General features: G+C 38.4%; 1 protein-coding gene across 2 annotated transcripts in view; it reads left to right on the top strand.

The window, feature by feature from the left end:
- Positions 1–15,819, top strand: part of LOC124775021 (galactokinase-like) — a 155,230-nt gene that overhangs the window by 103,666 nt on the left and 35,745 nt on the right. For both annotated transcript variants that reach the window (XM_047249784.1, XM_047249783.1), the window contains exon 4: positions 3,084–3,209. In XM_047249784.1, coding sequence (XP_047105740.1) covers positions 3,084–3,209 — 126 coding nt within the window. The remainder of the gene's footprint in view (positions 1–3,083; positions 3,210–15,819) is intronic.

The following is a 15,819-nucleotide window of genomic DNA, read 5'->3' as shown; positions in this document are numbered from 1 at the left end:
GAAAAATATCAAATGAATTTACGTTCGGCTTCAGATCAAATCAAGAACTTTATCAACGGTATGAAAATGTCACCACCACTATGAACAAAAGAAGACTGTCTTTCTAAGGACATATTGAAAAATGGAATGAGGAGGCTCGCCAACAAGATTCTTCTCTCCCAGGAGAACAGGAAAACTCAAGTTCCATGTGTGAAAGAAGTGCAGAGGGATCTAGAAAAATGCAGGATCAGAGTAGAATAAATTGTGAACTGGCAGATCTTTAGCAAAAAAGTTGTGGAAGTGAAGGAATTCTTCAAGGAGAAAACGAGGAAGAACAGAGTATTCTCGGCAGAAGAACATGCACGAGAGACCCAACGGATGAAGGAGTGATAGTGAAAGAGGAAGGAAGAGAAGTTGTGTAATGAAAATAAATAAATAAGCAAAATAATAATAATGAAAAACACCAGAACCAATCCTTATGATAATAAAAATTAAATACATGAAATTTTAATGCTTTAAAACAAATTGTACAAAATTCAAAGTAATATACTGAATTACAAAGTATAACAGTATTTGACATTAACTGTGATTGCATAAATGATGGGGATATGAATGTGAGTGTCAGCATTATTTTGCACTATGCCTTCCCTCACTTTTACCAGATCCCCTAGTTATTTTCCAGGTATCTATCACCCCCAACTTGGCTTCACCTTGGTTCCTCTTCCCTTTTCAGTTGTTATAATATCACAACTACATTACTATTCTAATATTTTTTTTTATTACCATTCTCAAATTTCCATTATTGAGTTTCTTTACTTTTGGTTGGATTTTAACGCATTCTGCACCAAGTGAATGCTTACATCCATGTAATTCCCACATACTGAATCTTGCAAATTGTCTTATTTGTTTATACACTGAAGAGCGAAAGAAACCAGTACACCTGCTTCATATTGTGTAGCATGCAGGAGTGCCACAACACGACAAGGTGTGGGTTCAACTAATGTCTAAAGTAGTGCTGGAGGAATTGACACCAAGAATCTTGCTGGGCTGTCCATAAATCCATAAGAGTATAGGGAGGGGTGGGGGGGGGGGGAGGATGGGGGGGGGGGGGGGGGCAGGAGATCTCTTCTGAACAGCATGTTGCAAGACATCCCAGATAAGTTCAATGATATTCATGTCTGGCGACTTTGGTGGCCAGTGGAAGTGTTTAAACTCAGAAGACTGTTCCTGGACCCACTCTGTAACAATTCTGGACATGTGGGATGTCACATTGTCCTGCTGGAATGCACAATGGACACACATGGATGCAGGTGATAAGACAGGATGCTTTTATGTGTGTCCCCTGTCAGAGTCATATCTAGACATTTCAGGGGCTGCATATCACTCCAGCTGCACATCCCACATCCTTACAGAGCCTCCACCGGCTTGAACAGTCCCCGGTTGATATGCAGGGTCCATTAGTTCATGAGGTTGCCTCCATAACTGTACACATCCACCCACTTCATACAATTTTTAACAAGACTTGTCCAACCAGGCAAGATGTTTCCAGTCATCAACAGTCCAATATCGGGTTAACGTTTCTAGGCAAGATGTCTAGCTTTGTGTCATGTTGTCGTCAAGGGTACATGAGTGGGCCTTCAGCTCTGAAAGCCCATATCGATGATGCTTCATTGAATGGTTTGCATGCTGACACTTGTTGATGGCCCAGCATTGAAATCTGCAGTAATTTGTAGGAGGGTTGCACTTCTGTCATGTTGAATGATTCTATTCAGTTGTCATTGGTCCCGTTTGTACAGGATCTTTTTCTGGTCGCAGCGATGTCAGATATTTGATGTTTTACCGGATTCCTGATATTCATGGTATACTGATGAAATGGTCACATGGGAAAATCCCCACTTCATTATTACGTCGGAGATGCTGTGTCCCATTGTTCGTGCGTCAACTATAACATGATGTTCAAACTCACTTAAATCTTGATAACCTGCCATTGTAGCAGCAGTAACCAATGTAACAACTGCACCAGACACTTCTTGTCTTATATAGGCATTGCCGACCACAGCGCCATATTCTGCCTACTTACATATCTCTGTATTTGAATACGCAAGCCTATACCAGTTACTTTGGTGCTTCAGTGTATATTCAAGTAAACATGACATGAAGTATGAAAAATTTCTTTTTTATGTTGTACTGCAGTGCCTGGTATTTCCCAGGTTTGATATCTGCGACATGAAGTGATTGGTGCTGTGCCTTGTTGATACTCACAGCAAATGGAAGCCGCATAGGAAACTGCAATCATTTTAACCAAAGGCATTGTTTGAGCTCAGTTTTCAAGGTCTCAAGTAGGGATGTGTTTGAGCACGACTCAAATTGTGTGAACAGCTCAGAAAATCGTGGGTTTTGTTTGTTATTTTGATCAGCACGCAATCTAGTGACTTCTGTTGGTACTATATCCATGATCTGCCTTAGCATTTGTATGACAATGCAGGTTTTCATAATAAAAGTTACTGAGAAACACAGACTAAATATCTTGTAGGGTATATTCAATAAGTAACAATGACAACTAATCAATAAATAAGAGTTTGCAATCGTGTTTCTGTTAAATTCTCGAGCTTTCACTCAGCACATGCTCTAGTGATGTCTGATGGTGCTATCTTTAACATGGATTTTGCCGCTGTAATTTATTTTCATGATAGGAGTTATTTTGTTTGTAAGGCATTTAACTTTTCATTAATTTTTTTCATTGTCTATGTAGAACTTTGAAGTAAATCAGCCAAGAAATTTGAAGTAAATTGGCCAAGGGCTTTGAATATATAGCCATCTCTGCCCACATGCTCATTCGGAGATCAAGTAGAAATTTGAAGTAAATCAGCAAAGAACTTTTGAAGATTTTTGATAACAACTGTTCCCCTTTGCATATTACGTACATGATATGTTTCAAATCAGATTACAAATCTTATGCAGACAGTGATTTTCCTCTTGTCTTGAAGGTAAAGTGTGCAGAATTTTGTCAAGACCAGAATAAAACTATAGATTTGTATGAATCATACACAAAAATGGACACTCTTTTTTTGTTATATATATGGTGTGATATTTTTTTGTTTCAGCCTCCAAGACAAGGCGTTAGCATGTCAGAAAGCTGAACATACATTTGCAAACATGCCTTGTGGCATTATGGACCAGTTTATTTCAGTGATGGCCAAAGAAGGCAGCGCCTTACTTATTGATTGCAGGTCAGTGAGGACTTTAGAAGTTTCACTAAAAAAAAAAAAAAAAAAAAAAAAAAAGATGAGACTTACCAAACAAAAGCGCTGGCAGGTTGATAGACACACAAACATACACACAACATTCAAGCTTTCGCAACAAACGGTTGAACGGTTGCTTCATCAGGAAAGAGGGAAGGAGAGGGAAAGACAAAAGAATGGTTTTAAGGGAAAGGGTAAGGAGTCATTCCAATCCCGGGAGTGGAAAGACTTACCTTAGGGGGAACAAAAAGGACAGGTATACACTGGGAGCACCGCCTACTCCAGTCCTGTAACCCGGAAGGTGTACACGATCAAAGGCAGAGCCACGTGTGAAAGCACCCACGTGATTTACCAACTGACCTGCCTCCACTGTGAAGCTTTCTATGTGGGAATGACCAGCAACAAACTGTCCATTCACATGAATGGACACAGGCAGACAGTGTTTGTTGGTAATGAGGATCACCCTGTGGCTAAACATGCCTTGGTGCACGGCCATCACATCTTGGCACAGTGTTACACCGTCCGGGTTATCTGGATACTTCCCACTAACACCAACCTGTCAGAACTCCGGAGATGGGAACTTGCCCTTCAGTATATCGTCTCTTCTCGTTATCCGCCAGGCCTCAACCTCCACTAATTTCAAGTTGCCGCCGCTCATACCTCACCTGTCTTTCAATAACATCTTTGCCTCTTTACTTCCGCCTTGACTGACATCTCTGCCCAAACTCTTTGCCTTTACAAATGTCTGCTTGTCTGCTTGTGTCTGTGTATGTGCGGATGGATATGTGTGTGTGTGCGAGTGTATACCTGTCCTTTTTTTCCCCCTAAGGTAAGTCTTTCCGCTCCTGGAATTGGAATGACTCCTTACCCTTTACCTTAAAACCCACATCCTTTCGTCTTTCCCTCTCCTTCCCTCTTTCCTGATGAAGCAACCGTTTGTTGCGAAAGCTTGAATTTTGTGTGTATGTTTGTGTGTCTATCGACCTGCCAGCACTTTTGTTTGGTAAGTCTCATCATCTTTGTTTTTAGATATATTTTTCCCACGTGGAATGTTTCCCTCTATTATATTCATATCATATATATACACCATCCCTAATGACTGCACTGTTGATGAGACATTAAACTCTAATTTCCATCTACTTTACTCCACAATAAGAATTATTTATTTGTTAATGGAATATTTTGTCTTCCAGCTATTTCAGAAAATAATAAATAGCCTGCAACCAATTCTGTCAGATTTTGACAGCTTTTTTAGAAAAACTTCTTCTATAAGTCCTGGTATTATAATTTTTATTAAAGTAGAGACTGTTTAGGAGAAAAACAACATGTTTACTTTCTATTTGACAATAAAAAAATTATATTAATGTCACAGCACTACTTCATAATATACCTTTGTGCTTCTCAAAGTGATCAGTTAATGGACAGAGTGTTACTCATACAGTCAAAGTGTGTTCAAATGTGTGTGAATTTCTAAGAGACCAAACTTCTCAGATCATTGGTCCCTAGACTTACACATTACAAAAACTAACTTATGCTAAGAACAACACACACACACACACACACACACATGCCTGAAGGAGGACTGGAATCTCCGCCGGGAGGGGCCACGCAGTCTGCGACATGGCGCCTTAAACCACGAGGCCACTTCACGTGTTCACAAAGTCAGGAAGGCATGTTTTACACCTACATGTACCAGTTATTAGGGTTTCTTCCCATTCCATTCACAGGCAGAATGATCAGGATAGCTTACGTCTATCTTCAAGAGTCTTCCAGTTCAGTTCCATCAGTATCACTGTGAAACTCTCTCTTGAATCAAACAAGCCTGTTACCATTCGTGCTTCCCTTCTCTGGTGTACATTCAATATCCCCTTTTAGTCAAATTTGGTATGGGTCCCACGCACCTGAACAGTATTCTAGAACAGGTTGCATGAGTGATTTGTTAGCCATTTCTTTTGTAGACTGATTGCACTTCCCCAGTATTCTGCCAATAAACTGAATTCTACCACTTGCTTTATCCACAACTGAGCCTATGTGATCACTCCATTTCATATCCCTACAACATGTTCCACCCAAGTATTTGTATGAGATGATCAATTCCAACAGTGACTCGTTGATGTTATAATATTATGAAAAGGATAGTTGCTATATGCTGAGTAGCAACTATGCTTTTCATAACAGTGTTACAATCCATCCTGGATTTCCCATTGTTTCACTGATATTATAGGATACTACATTTTTTCAGTTTGTGAAGTGCACAGTTTCAAATTTCTGAACATTTAAAGCAAATTGCCAGTCTTTGCACCATCTGACTGAATATTTATGCAGCTTCTTTCAGAAAATATTTCATTATAGATAACTGCATCATCTGAAAAAAATCTGAGGTTACCACGAGGGTAATCCCAAAACTAAGGTCTCCTATTTTTTTGTAAGTACATAGACCTGTTTATTTCTACAATGGTTTACATCAGTTTACAGCTTGAACATTTAGCTATTTTTTGACACAATCACCATTTCTTTTGATGCATTTTTGTGCTGTTCAGAAAGTTATGAACCTCTTCTTTCACCTCGTCGGCGGAGCTGAATCGCTTTCCGGCCAAATATTCTTTTAACCTTGGGAACAGGTGATAGTCACTGCGCACCAAGTCAGGAATATAGGGTGGGTGAGTGATTATGTTTCACTGAAACTGTTGTAGGAGAGCAACGGTTTGCCGAGTGATGTGTGGGCGAGCGTTGTCATGAAGAATGTGTACGCCATAGCTCAACATTCCTCTTCTCTGGTTCTGAATTGCCCGTTTGAGTTTTTTCAGAGTCTCACAGTACCTGTAAGTGTTAATTGTGGTCCCAGCGGCATCAGCTCCAACGACGAGGTGAAAGAAGAGGTTCATAATGTTCTGCAGCATGGCGGTGAGCTGGTATGACATGGGCATACAAAAACTGCCACACTGTTTACAAAAATACATCGCCAGAAATGGTGATTATGTCGAAAAATAGCTAAATGTTCAATCTGTAAACTGATGTAAACCATTGTAGAAATAAACAGGTCTATGTACTTATAAAAAAATAGGAGACCTTACTTTTTAGATTACCCTTGTATTAATATTGCCTGCAAGGTCATTAATATACAACATGAATAGCAAGGGTCCTAACACATTTCTGTGGGGAACTCCTGAAGTTACTTCTACATCTGATGATGACTCTCCATCTGAGATAACTTTCTGTGTCCTCCCTATCAAAAAGTCCTCTATCCAGTCACAAATTACACTCAGTACCCCACAGGTAGGTTAGAAAATTTAAAAAGGGAAATGGATAGGTTAAAGTTAGATATAGTGGGAATTAGTGAAGTTCGGTGGCAGGAGGAACAAGACTTGTGGTCGGGTGAATACAGTGTTATAAATACAAAATCAAATAGGGGTAATTCAGGAGTAGGTTTAATAGTGAATAAAAAAAAATAGAAGTGCGGGTAAGCTACTACAAACAGCATAGTGAATGCATTATTGTGGCCAAAATAGACACGAAGCCCACGCCTACTACAGTAGTACAAGTTTATATGCCAACTGACTCTGCAGATGATGAAGAAATTGATGAAACGTATGATGAGATAAAAGAAATTATTCAGGTAGTGAAGGGAGACGAAAATTTAATAGTCATGGGTGACTGGAATTTGAGAGTAGGAAAAGGGAGAGAAGGAAACATAGTGGGTGAATATGGATTGGGGGAGAGAAATGAAAGAGGAAGCCGTCTGGTAGAATTTTGCACAGAGCATAACTTAATCATAGCTAACACTTGGTTCAAGAATCATGAAAGAAGGTTGTATAAGTGGAAGAAGCCTGGAGATACTAGAAGGTATCAGATAGATTATATAATGGTAAGGCAGAGATTTAGGAAGCTGGTTTTAAATTGTAAGACATTTCCAGGGGCACATGTGGACTCTGACCACCATCTATTGGTTATGAACTATAGATTAAAACTGAAGAAACTGCAAAAAGGTGGGAACTTAAGGAGATGGGACCTGGATAAACTGACTAAACCAGAGGTTGTACAGAGTTTCAGGGAGAGCATAAGGGAACAATAGACAGGATTGGGGGAAAGAAATACAGTAGAAGAAGAATGGGTAGCTCTGAGAGATGAAGTAGTGAAGGCGGTAGAGGATCAAGTAGGTAAAAAGACAAGGGCTAAGAGAAATCCTTGGGTAAGAGAAGAAATATTGAATTTAATTGATGAAAGGAGAAAATATAAAGATGTAGTAAATGAAACAGGCAAAGAGGAATACAAATGTCTGAAAACAGGAAGTGCAAAACAGCTAAGCAGGGATGGCTAGAGGACAAATGTAAGGATGTAGAGGCTATCTCATTAGGGGTAAGATGGATATTGCCTACAGGAAAATTAAAGAGACCTTTGGGGAAAAGAGAACCACTTGTATGAATATCAGGAGCTCAGATGGAAACCCAGTTCTAAGCAAAGAACGGAAAGCAGAAAGGTGGAAGGAGTATATAGAAGGTCTATACAAGGGTTATGTACTTGAGGACAAAATTATGTAAATGGAGATGATGTAGATGAAGATGAAAAGGGAGATATGATACTGTGTGAAGAGTTTGACAGAGCACTGAAAGACCTGAGTGGACACAAGGCCCCGGGAATAGACAACATTCCATTAGAACTACTGTCAGCCTTGGGAGAGCCAGTCCTGACAAAACTCTACCATCTGGTGAGCAAGATGTATGAGAAAGGCGAAATACCCTCAGACTTCAAGAAGAATGTAGTAATTCCAATCCCAAAGAAAGCAGGTGTTGACACATGTGAAAATTACCAAACTGTCAGTTTAATAAGTCACAGGTGCAAAATACTAATGTGAATTCTTTACAGACGAATGGAAAAACTGGTAGAAGCCGACCTTGGGGAAGATCAGTTTGGATTCCACAGAAATGTTGGAACTCGTGAGGCAGTACTGACCCTAGGACGTATCTTAGAGAATAGATTAAGGAAAGGTAAACCTATGTTTCTGGCATTTGTAGACTTAGAGAAATCTTTTGACAATGTTGACTGGAATACTTTCTTTCAAATTCTGAAGGTGGCAGAGGTAAAATACAGGGAGCGAAAGGCTATTTACAATTTGTACAGAAACCAGATGGCAGTTATGAGAGTCAACGGGCATAAAGGGAAGCAGTGGTTGGGAAGGGAGTGAGACAGGGTTGTAGCCTATCCCCGATGTTATTCAATCTGTATATTGAGCAAGCAGTAAAGGAAACAAAAGAAAAATTCAGAGTAGGAATTAAAATCCATGGAGAAAAATTAAAGCTTTGAGGTTTGTCGATGACATTGTAATTCTGTCAGAGACAGCAAAGGACCTGAAAGAGCAGCTGAATGGAATTGACCTTGTCTTGAAAGGAGGATATAAGATGAACATCAACAAAATCAAAACGAGGATAATGGAATGTAGTCGAATTAAATCGGGTGATGCTGTGGGAGTTAGATTAGGAAATGAGATGCTTAAAGTAGTAAATGAGTTTTGCTATTTGAGGAGCAAAGTAACTTCTTTTGGTCAGAGTAGAGGGGATATAAAATGTAGACTGGCAATGGCAAGGAAAGTGTTTCTGAAGAAGAGAAATTTGTTAACATTGAGTATAGATTTAAGTGTCAGTAAGTAGTTTCTGAAAGTATTTGTATGGAGTGTAACCGTGTATGGAAGTGAAACGTGGATGACAAATAGTTTGGACAAGAAGAGAATAGTACCTTTCGAAATGTGGTGCTACAGAAGAATGCTGAAGATTAGATGGGTAGATCACATAAGTAATGAGGAGGTATTGAATAGAATTGGGGAGAAGAGGAGTTTGTGGCACAACTTGACTAGAAGAAGGGATCGGTTGGTAGGACATGTTCTGTGGCATCAAGGGATAACCAATTTAGTATTGGAAGGTAAAACTCATAGAGGGAGACCAGGAGATGAATACACTAAGCAGGTTCCGAAGGATGCAGGTTGCAGTAGCTATTGGGACATGAAGAATCTTGCACAGGATAGAGTACCATGGAGAGCTGCATCAAACCAGTCTCAGGACTGTGGACCACAACAACAACAACCCCACATGATTGTACTTTTGACAATAAACAGAGGTGTGGTACTGAGTCAATAGCTTTTCAGAAATCAAGAAATACTGGATCTACCTGACTCTCTTGAGCCAAATCTTTCAGTATTTCATGTGAGATAAGTGTGAGTTGAGTTTCTCATGATCGGTGATTTCGAAAACCATGCTGTTTGGGATTGTGATTAATATATCTCATTATGGTTGGGCTGAGAATATATTCTAAGATTCTACAGCAAATCGATGTAAAGGATATTGGGTGGTAGTTTTGTGGATCACTTCTACTACCCTTCTTGTAGACAAGTGTGACCTGTGCCTTTTTCCAAGAACTGGTCGCAGCTTTTTGTTCCAGGGACCTACAACAGATTTTACTTAGAAGAGGGGCTAACTTAGCTGCAAATTGAGTATACAATCTGACAGGGATTCCATCAGGCCCTGGAACTTTGTTCAATTTTAACGATTTCAGCTGTTTCATGACACCACTGATACTAGTATTTATTTCATTCATCTTTTCAGTGGTACTGTAATGTTGCTATATTCTTGAACGTTACTTAAATTAACTTAACTTGGCCTTGAGTTAGTTCATTTGATGAAAGAATATAACAGTTTCCACCTTCATAAAATTTATTGACAAACTGAGCTCCATACTCGTCACATTAACGAAACACTGACTCACATACTTCACAGATCTCTTTGATTGACTGACAAAACAACAACTCAACAACTAACTCGCAGCCTTGCTGCATCACTTTATATAGAATTTTAACAATAAATTTCAAAATAACCCATTATTAATTTTGTACAATTCTGATGTTACAATTAAAATTTACAAAACGTAAAGAAACTAATGTTACAGGCAAATAAGGAATAAAATACAATATCGTATTACATAAATTTTTATAGTATCATCACTATTTGTAAATATGAAAATGGATCTGAACTTGAATTACAACAATGTCTCTTGTATTATTTTAGTTACATAATTAATTACAGTTTGGATTTGGTTACTAACATTCATTGACAGTACAAATCTCGTGCTTTATCTGACTGCATACAAGAAAGTTACAAATAAGGCCTCAAATTCTGAAAATCATAAAGTTGTGTGATGTAAGCAATTGGAGAGTTAATTAGAAATGTAATTACAAAGGATATTAATTACAGAGGAGGACATAAAAATAGATAACAAATGAAAATACGTCACTTGGTAATAATTTTTAAGCCGTTTCTCGAGATAATGAGGTTCTCTGTGTCAACCCAACAATCAACTGTAATTAAGGTAATTAGAGGTGCCAGACACTATAGCCTTTTAACATTTGTTACTAAATATCTCTTACTTCAACTTCTCAACTAGGTTTTTGATTTGGAACTTGTACATAATTTTTGTTAATGACAACAATCTATAGACAATTATGATAATATACATTCATCCAGAATTAAAAAACTGTATTTTGGCAAATTGGACTGAATAATGTATCAGAAAGACACACAAAAGTCTCCAGGAAGCACTGAATCGTCCGAAAAACACCTGGATGCACAAAAAAAAGTTGTATCAGACATTTCATATGAATCTAAGGAGAGGCTGTACCATTACAGTACAAGTATTAAATTAGGACAATTCTCCTCTGTTTTCCTTTATACAGGAACACTTGAAAATGGAGTTATGCATTTCAGATTTTGCTTTGCTATCCTCAATTTCAGTTCCTGTCTCATTCTCTAGGGATCTGAACACTGACTTTGAAGCCACTAACAGTCTTTAGATATAACCAGAATTTCTATGGGTGTTGTGAAATATCATTTGTTTATTTATTTATTTTGATCCAACATCAACTGATGACAAAAAAGTTTTTTTTTTTTTGTTTTGTTCCAGTCTTCTGGAGAGTCGGAGCCTTACTTACTAGAGTTCCATATTGTTGCCTGTAATTATTATCTTTACAACTTTTTCTAAATTTAGTTGGGAGAAAAATGTTACATATAAGAACTGTACATAAAAAATTTGCTATTGCAATACACAGATTAAGAAATTTACAGTTTGTACACAGTCTTCATATCTGAGATTCAGATATTTACAGTTTGTGGCATAGTCTAAGATCTGAGATTCATATATTTTTAGGCAGATGGTCTTCCATCACATGAGTGCACTAAATCTAGTAACCCATCTATTGAATACACAGGAGATATTAGGATGGAAGCAATTTGACAATATTCTGCTGCAGTAGTCATTGAAAGCATCACCCATTCTTCTCTTGAGAGCCAAATGCATCTCACTCAGTATCTCTCTATCTATAGCCGTATGGTTTGATTTACCCTATTATGCAATAACCTCTGTTTCCTTAGAAGTTTCTTTACAGTGACTATATACCATAGAGATTACCTCCCATTATGAATTGTTCTACTGAATACACATCTATCCAGTGCATGGCCAACTATTCTTTTAAACTTGCTCCTGCCCTTTGCTGAAAGTTTCAAGTTTCTTACTGGGATATGATACTACTGATTTTTTATCTAGTTTGCCGGCCGGAGTGGCCGAGCGGTTCTAGGCGCTTCAGTCTGGAGCCGCACGACCGCTACGCTCGCAGGTTCGAATCCTGCCTTGGGCATGGATGTGTGTGATGTCCTTAGGTTATTTAGGTTTAAGTAGTTCTGAGTTCTAGGGGGCTGATGACCTCAGATGTTAAGTCCCATAGTGCTCAGAGCCATTTTTTTTATCTAGTTTACTGAACATATATATCGTTCTGCTTGTTTTAGTTGTCCTTTGTACTTGGGTAATCATCCCATCCTGCTCACTGATACCGGTTTTGATGTGGACACCCTCAGAGAGGTCAGGTCTATTTGTTGCCATTAGGTCCCTTATATTTCCATCATGAGTGGGGTTCCTAACTATTATTCTAGGTAGTTTTCAGAGAAGGCATTTACTATTGTTTCTCAGGTTGTCTTATCACACCCACTGCTAACAGAACTGTAATTTTCTGAGTTAATTGTTGGATGATTAAAGTCTCCACTGATGATTGCAGCATGACTGGGGAACTTCTGTACAAGTGAATTGAGGTTTTCTCTAAAGCTTTTGGTTACATCAGGAGATGAGTTGAGGGGGCAACAGAAGTATCTAATTAGCATTTTAAGTCCACCCCCAGTACTAAGCTATCCCCTAACAATCTCACATTTAGCTTCAGTTTCCATCTTGTGGATTTGAGTTTTTTGCCTGCTGTGATAAATACACCACCTCTATTTCCCACTTGCCTATCATTTCAACATATACTTAAATTTTCCCCAAAAATCTCACTCTTATCAATTTCAGGTTTCAATGAGCTTATATGAGCTGATATGTTTATGATGCTTTGTCGTAGTTGATGATCTATATGCAGTAGTTTAAGGACACTGATCTAAGATGAATATGTTAACTGAGGATATTCAGTGTAGATTAAGTATTTTGTGCATTACAAGAGTAAATGTGTTTTCAATTAATGTATATTTGTCAGTAGTATGTGATGCTATTGATTCATTGACAACTAAATACTTAACATGTTTCATTTTAAAATGACATAAATAATTAATTTTAAAAGTCTAAAATGATGAGCTGAATAGTTTAGCAGAAAAAATAGTCTCCATTTGCTTAGCAACAACCTGTGGAAACAACACATTGTTGTTTGCAGTTTTCCCAGGAACAAGTTTTCTAAACAAACACAGTAAGTCAAGCACCTTCAAATCTGTCAGAGTAACTGGTTAAAAAAAATTGCAGATGCTAGCAATGAACCTAAAATATCAGGAGTTAAAAGTGAATTGTGGATATAGTTTGGTGAAGACACATGGAAAACAGACCACCAGTCTAAATATTAGAATGCAAGCGAAATTATAAAGAAGATAAAGGGATCAGAATCAGAAAGAGAACAGCGTGCTGGCAGAGTTAAGGTGCCCACAAATACAACAGATTTGTAGGAATAACAACAGGAACTATAAAGGGGAACAGTGAGAGGTGTAGAACATTACTCATATTTTGAAAAAAAAGGAAAGGTACAATCATAATCTGTAGGTATGAAGTAGTCAAAAGGTAAAGTAATGAAAAAAAAGTGTGCTGCAGCAAAATTTTACACCAGTTGCATGAAGGAGTGCTGTGGTCCAACTCTATAGCTTGAATTTTGCAGTGATGTTGTTACTTAAGACAATACATGATGTATTTTTTCCAGTTAGTTAAAGTTGCGATGTAAGTTTCGACACTGTTCTCACCATTTCCATAGTTGACTGAGGTGCTGTAAAATATTGGAGATGTACAGGGTGATAATAATAAGTTCAAGTTAAAAAAAAAAAGAACTGCTGCTCACAGTGATCTCAAATTTGAGTGGAACATTATTAAAGAAGGGGGAAACATTATGGAAACAAAAAAATTGTAATGAAAATGTTTCAGCTAGATGGCACCGTAAGTCATCATCATCTTGGACAGTTTTCAACCTCTGGCCAGGTCTGACTGGAACGTAAGCCTCTCCATTGTCTTCTGTCTTGCCACTGTCTCTCCATCTTCACCTTGGTCCAGTCTTCTCCATTCTTCCAGATGCATTGCTCCACTCCTTTCAGCCATCTGTCTCTCAGTCTTCCTCTGTCTCTTTCTTTCCAGTTTCATCTCGTGTAGGTTCATTTGTTTAACATGCCCATACCAACCCAGCCTTGATTTCTCTATCTCCTCCTGTAATGGTTCCACCTTCGTTAACTCTCTGATCCTCTCATTCCTTAACCTGTCTATCTTTGTCACTCCAGTACTGTTCTTCAAGAATTCCATCACACTAGCTTCCTTTCATAACCAAGGTTTGGAATGCATATGTCAGGATTGGGACATAGTATGACCAGTATATAACCTTTTTATTGATTTGGGGTACATCCTCGCTCCATATCAGGCTTCTGACACTCTTCCGTAATACTTCTGCTTTTCTCCCCCGCTCATTTATTTCTATGTCATTTCCTTCTTCCTGTATCAGGCATTCTAGGTAGCTGAAACTCTCCACTCTCCTCAACCACTTTCCTCAAATGTTCCCCACAAATTGTTATTCCAGTTGTTCCTCTCTCCTTCGCTCTTGTTGTGATAACATAAATACACTCGGCTACAAACGACATATGAATCACAATACAATGGCTATGGTGTGAATTGCACATCAAACTAACAGTACTGTGCAATGTGTATGACTGCACAAGTTTGGCATTCAACAGTTGTTGACAAGGTCATGTCACACCAAGTGGGAAAAAATAGTTTTTAACTGTCCTGAGGTCAGAAACTGCATAAAACAACAATGAAATTGATTTTTAACTGTCTTGAGCCTGACACAAGACATTTTCAATATGCTATCCACTGTTTTCTGCCACAAATTGAAATCCAATAACAGCATGTTGCATTAACAGATTGGAGTGTCTCAGGGGCTATGTTCAGTATGTGTTGGGTAATGTATGCCTTCATTTCAGTTACATTTGTAATTGGAGCACTGAACACAGCATCTTTCAGATAATCCCACAGCCAAAAGTCACACCAATTAAGATCAGATGATCTGGATGGTCAGACTTTAAGGAAATGACCACTGATAATTCTAGCCTTTTTGGAATTCCTTTGCAGCAGCTGCTTCACTGGCTGTGCATTGTGTAAAGAAGTGCCATATTGCATAAAATTATCCTACCCACACATACACACTATTGAAGCGTTGGAATGACATTGGTGTGCAAAAGACACTCGTAGCATTTACCAGTGACGGAGCAGATAAAAGGACCCATGGGACACATCTCCTCGAAAAAATACAGCAGAATGCAGAATGAAGCAGTACCAGTTGACGTGTGAACAGATTTTCCATTGTACATATTCTGCAATTCTGTGTATTAACATGTCCTTGGAGATGGAAATGATCTTTGTATGTCCAAGAATGTTCCATTGCTATTCATTATCCATATCTGTGCGAGCAAGAAATTCTAGAGCAAATATTTGTCAGTTGCAGATCAGCAACTCCTGAATGTAGATAAATTTGTATTTATAGCAATGCAAGATGTTTTGTAGAATTTTATAATTTTATACATCAACCTCACAGACATGTTCAAAATTCGGGCAACTCCCTGTGAACTGCGTGTTTGCTTGGATAACAGGCACATAAATATGATGGAAAACTGACCTTTCCATTTTTTCTTTTCTTCTTCTTCTTCTTTTTTTTTTTGTTTGTGTGTGTGTGTGTGTGTGTGTGTGTGTGTGTGTGTGTGTGTGTGTGTGTATGTGTGTATGTGTGTGTGTGTGTGTGTGTGTGTGTAGTTTAACAATGTTTTCATTTCAATGTAGTAGAATTCCACCTGGGTCATGTCATAAGTTCTCCTTGATATTTTGGCACATGGACTCATCTTGATGTGGTTTCTGGTGACTGCTGCTCTACTCATGTTGGAGTCCTGTATACATAGGCCACTACTCCCCCTGTCACTCCATTCCTGCCACTGTCCATGCTGGTGGTGGTGGTGGTGGTGAAGGTGATGATGGTGTTGGTGGAGGCAATACACAGCTGTAAACTTTG

Source organism: Schistocerca piceifrons, chromosome 2 (assembly GCF_021461385.2).
Source record: "Schistocerca piceifrons isolate TAMUIC-IGC-003096 chromosome 2, iqSchPice1.1, whole genome shotgun sequence".
Classification (NCBI taxonomy): domain Eukaryota; kingdom Metazoa; phylum Arthropoda; class Insecta; order Orthoptera; family Acrididae; genus Schistocerca; species Schistocerca piceifrons.
The sequence above is the reverse complement of the archived record's forward strand: the minus strand, read 5'-3'. Positions and strand labels throughout refer to the sequence as shown.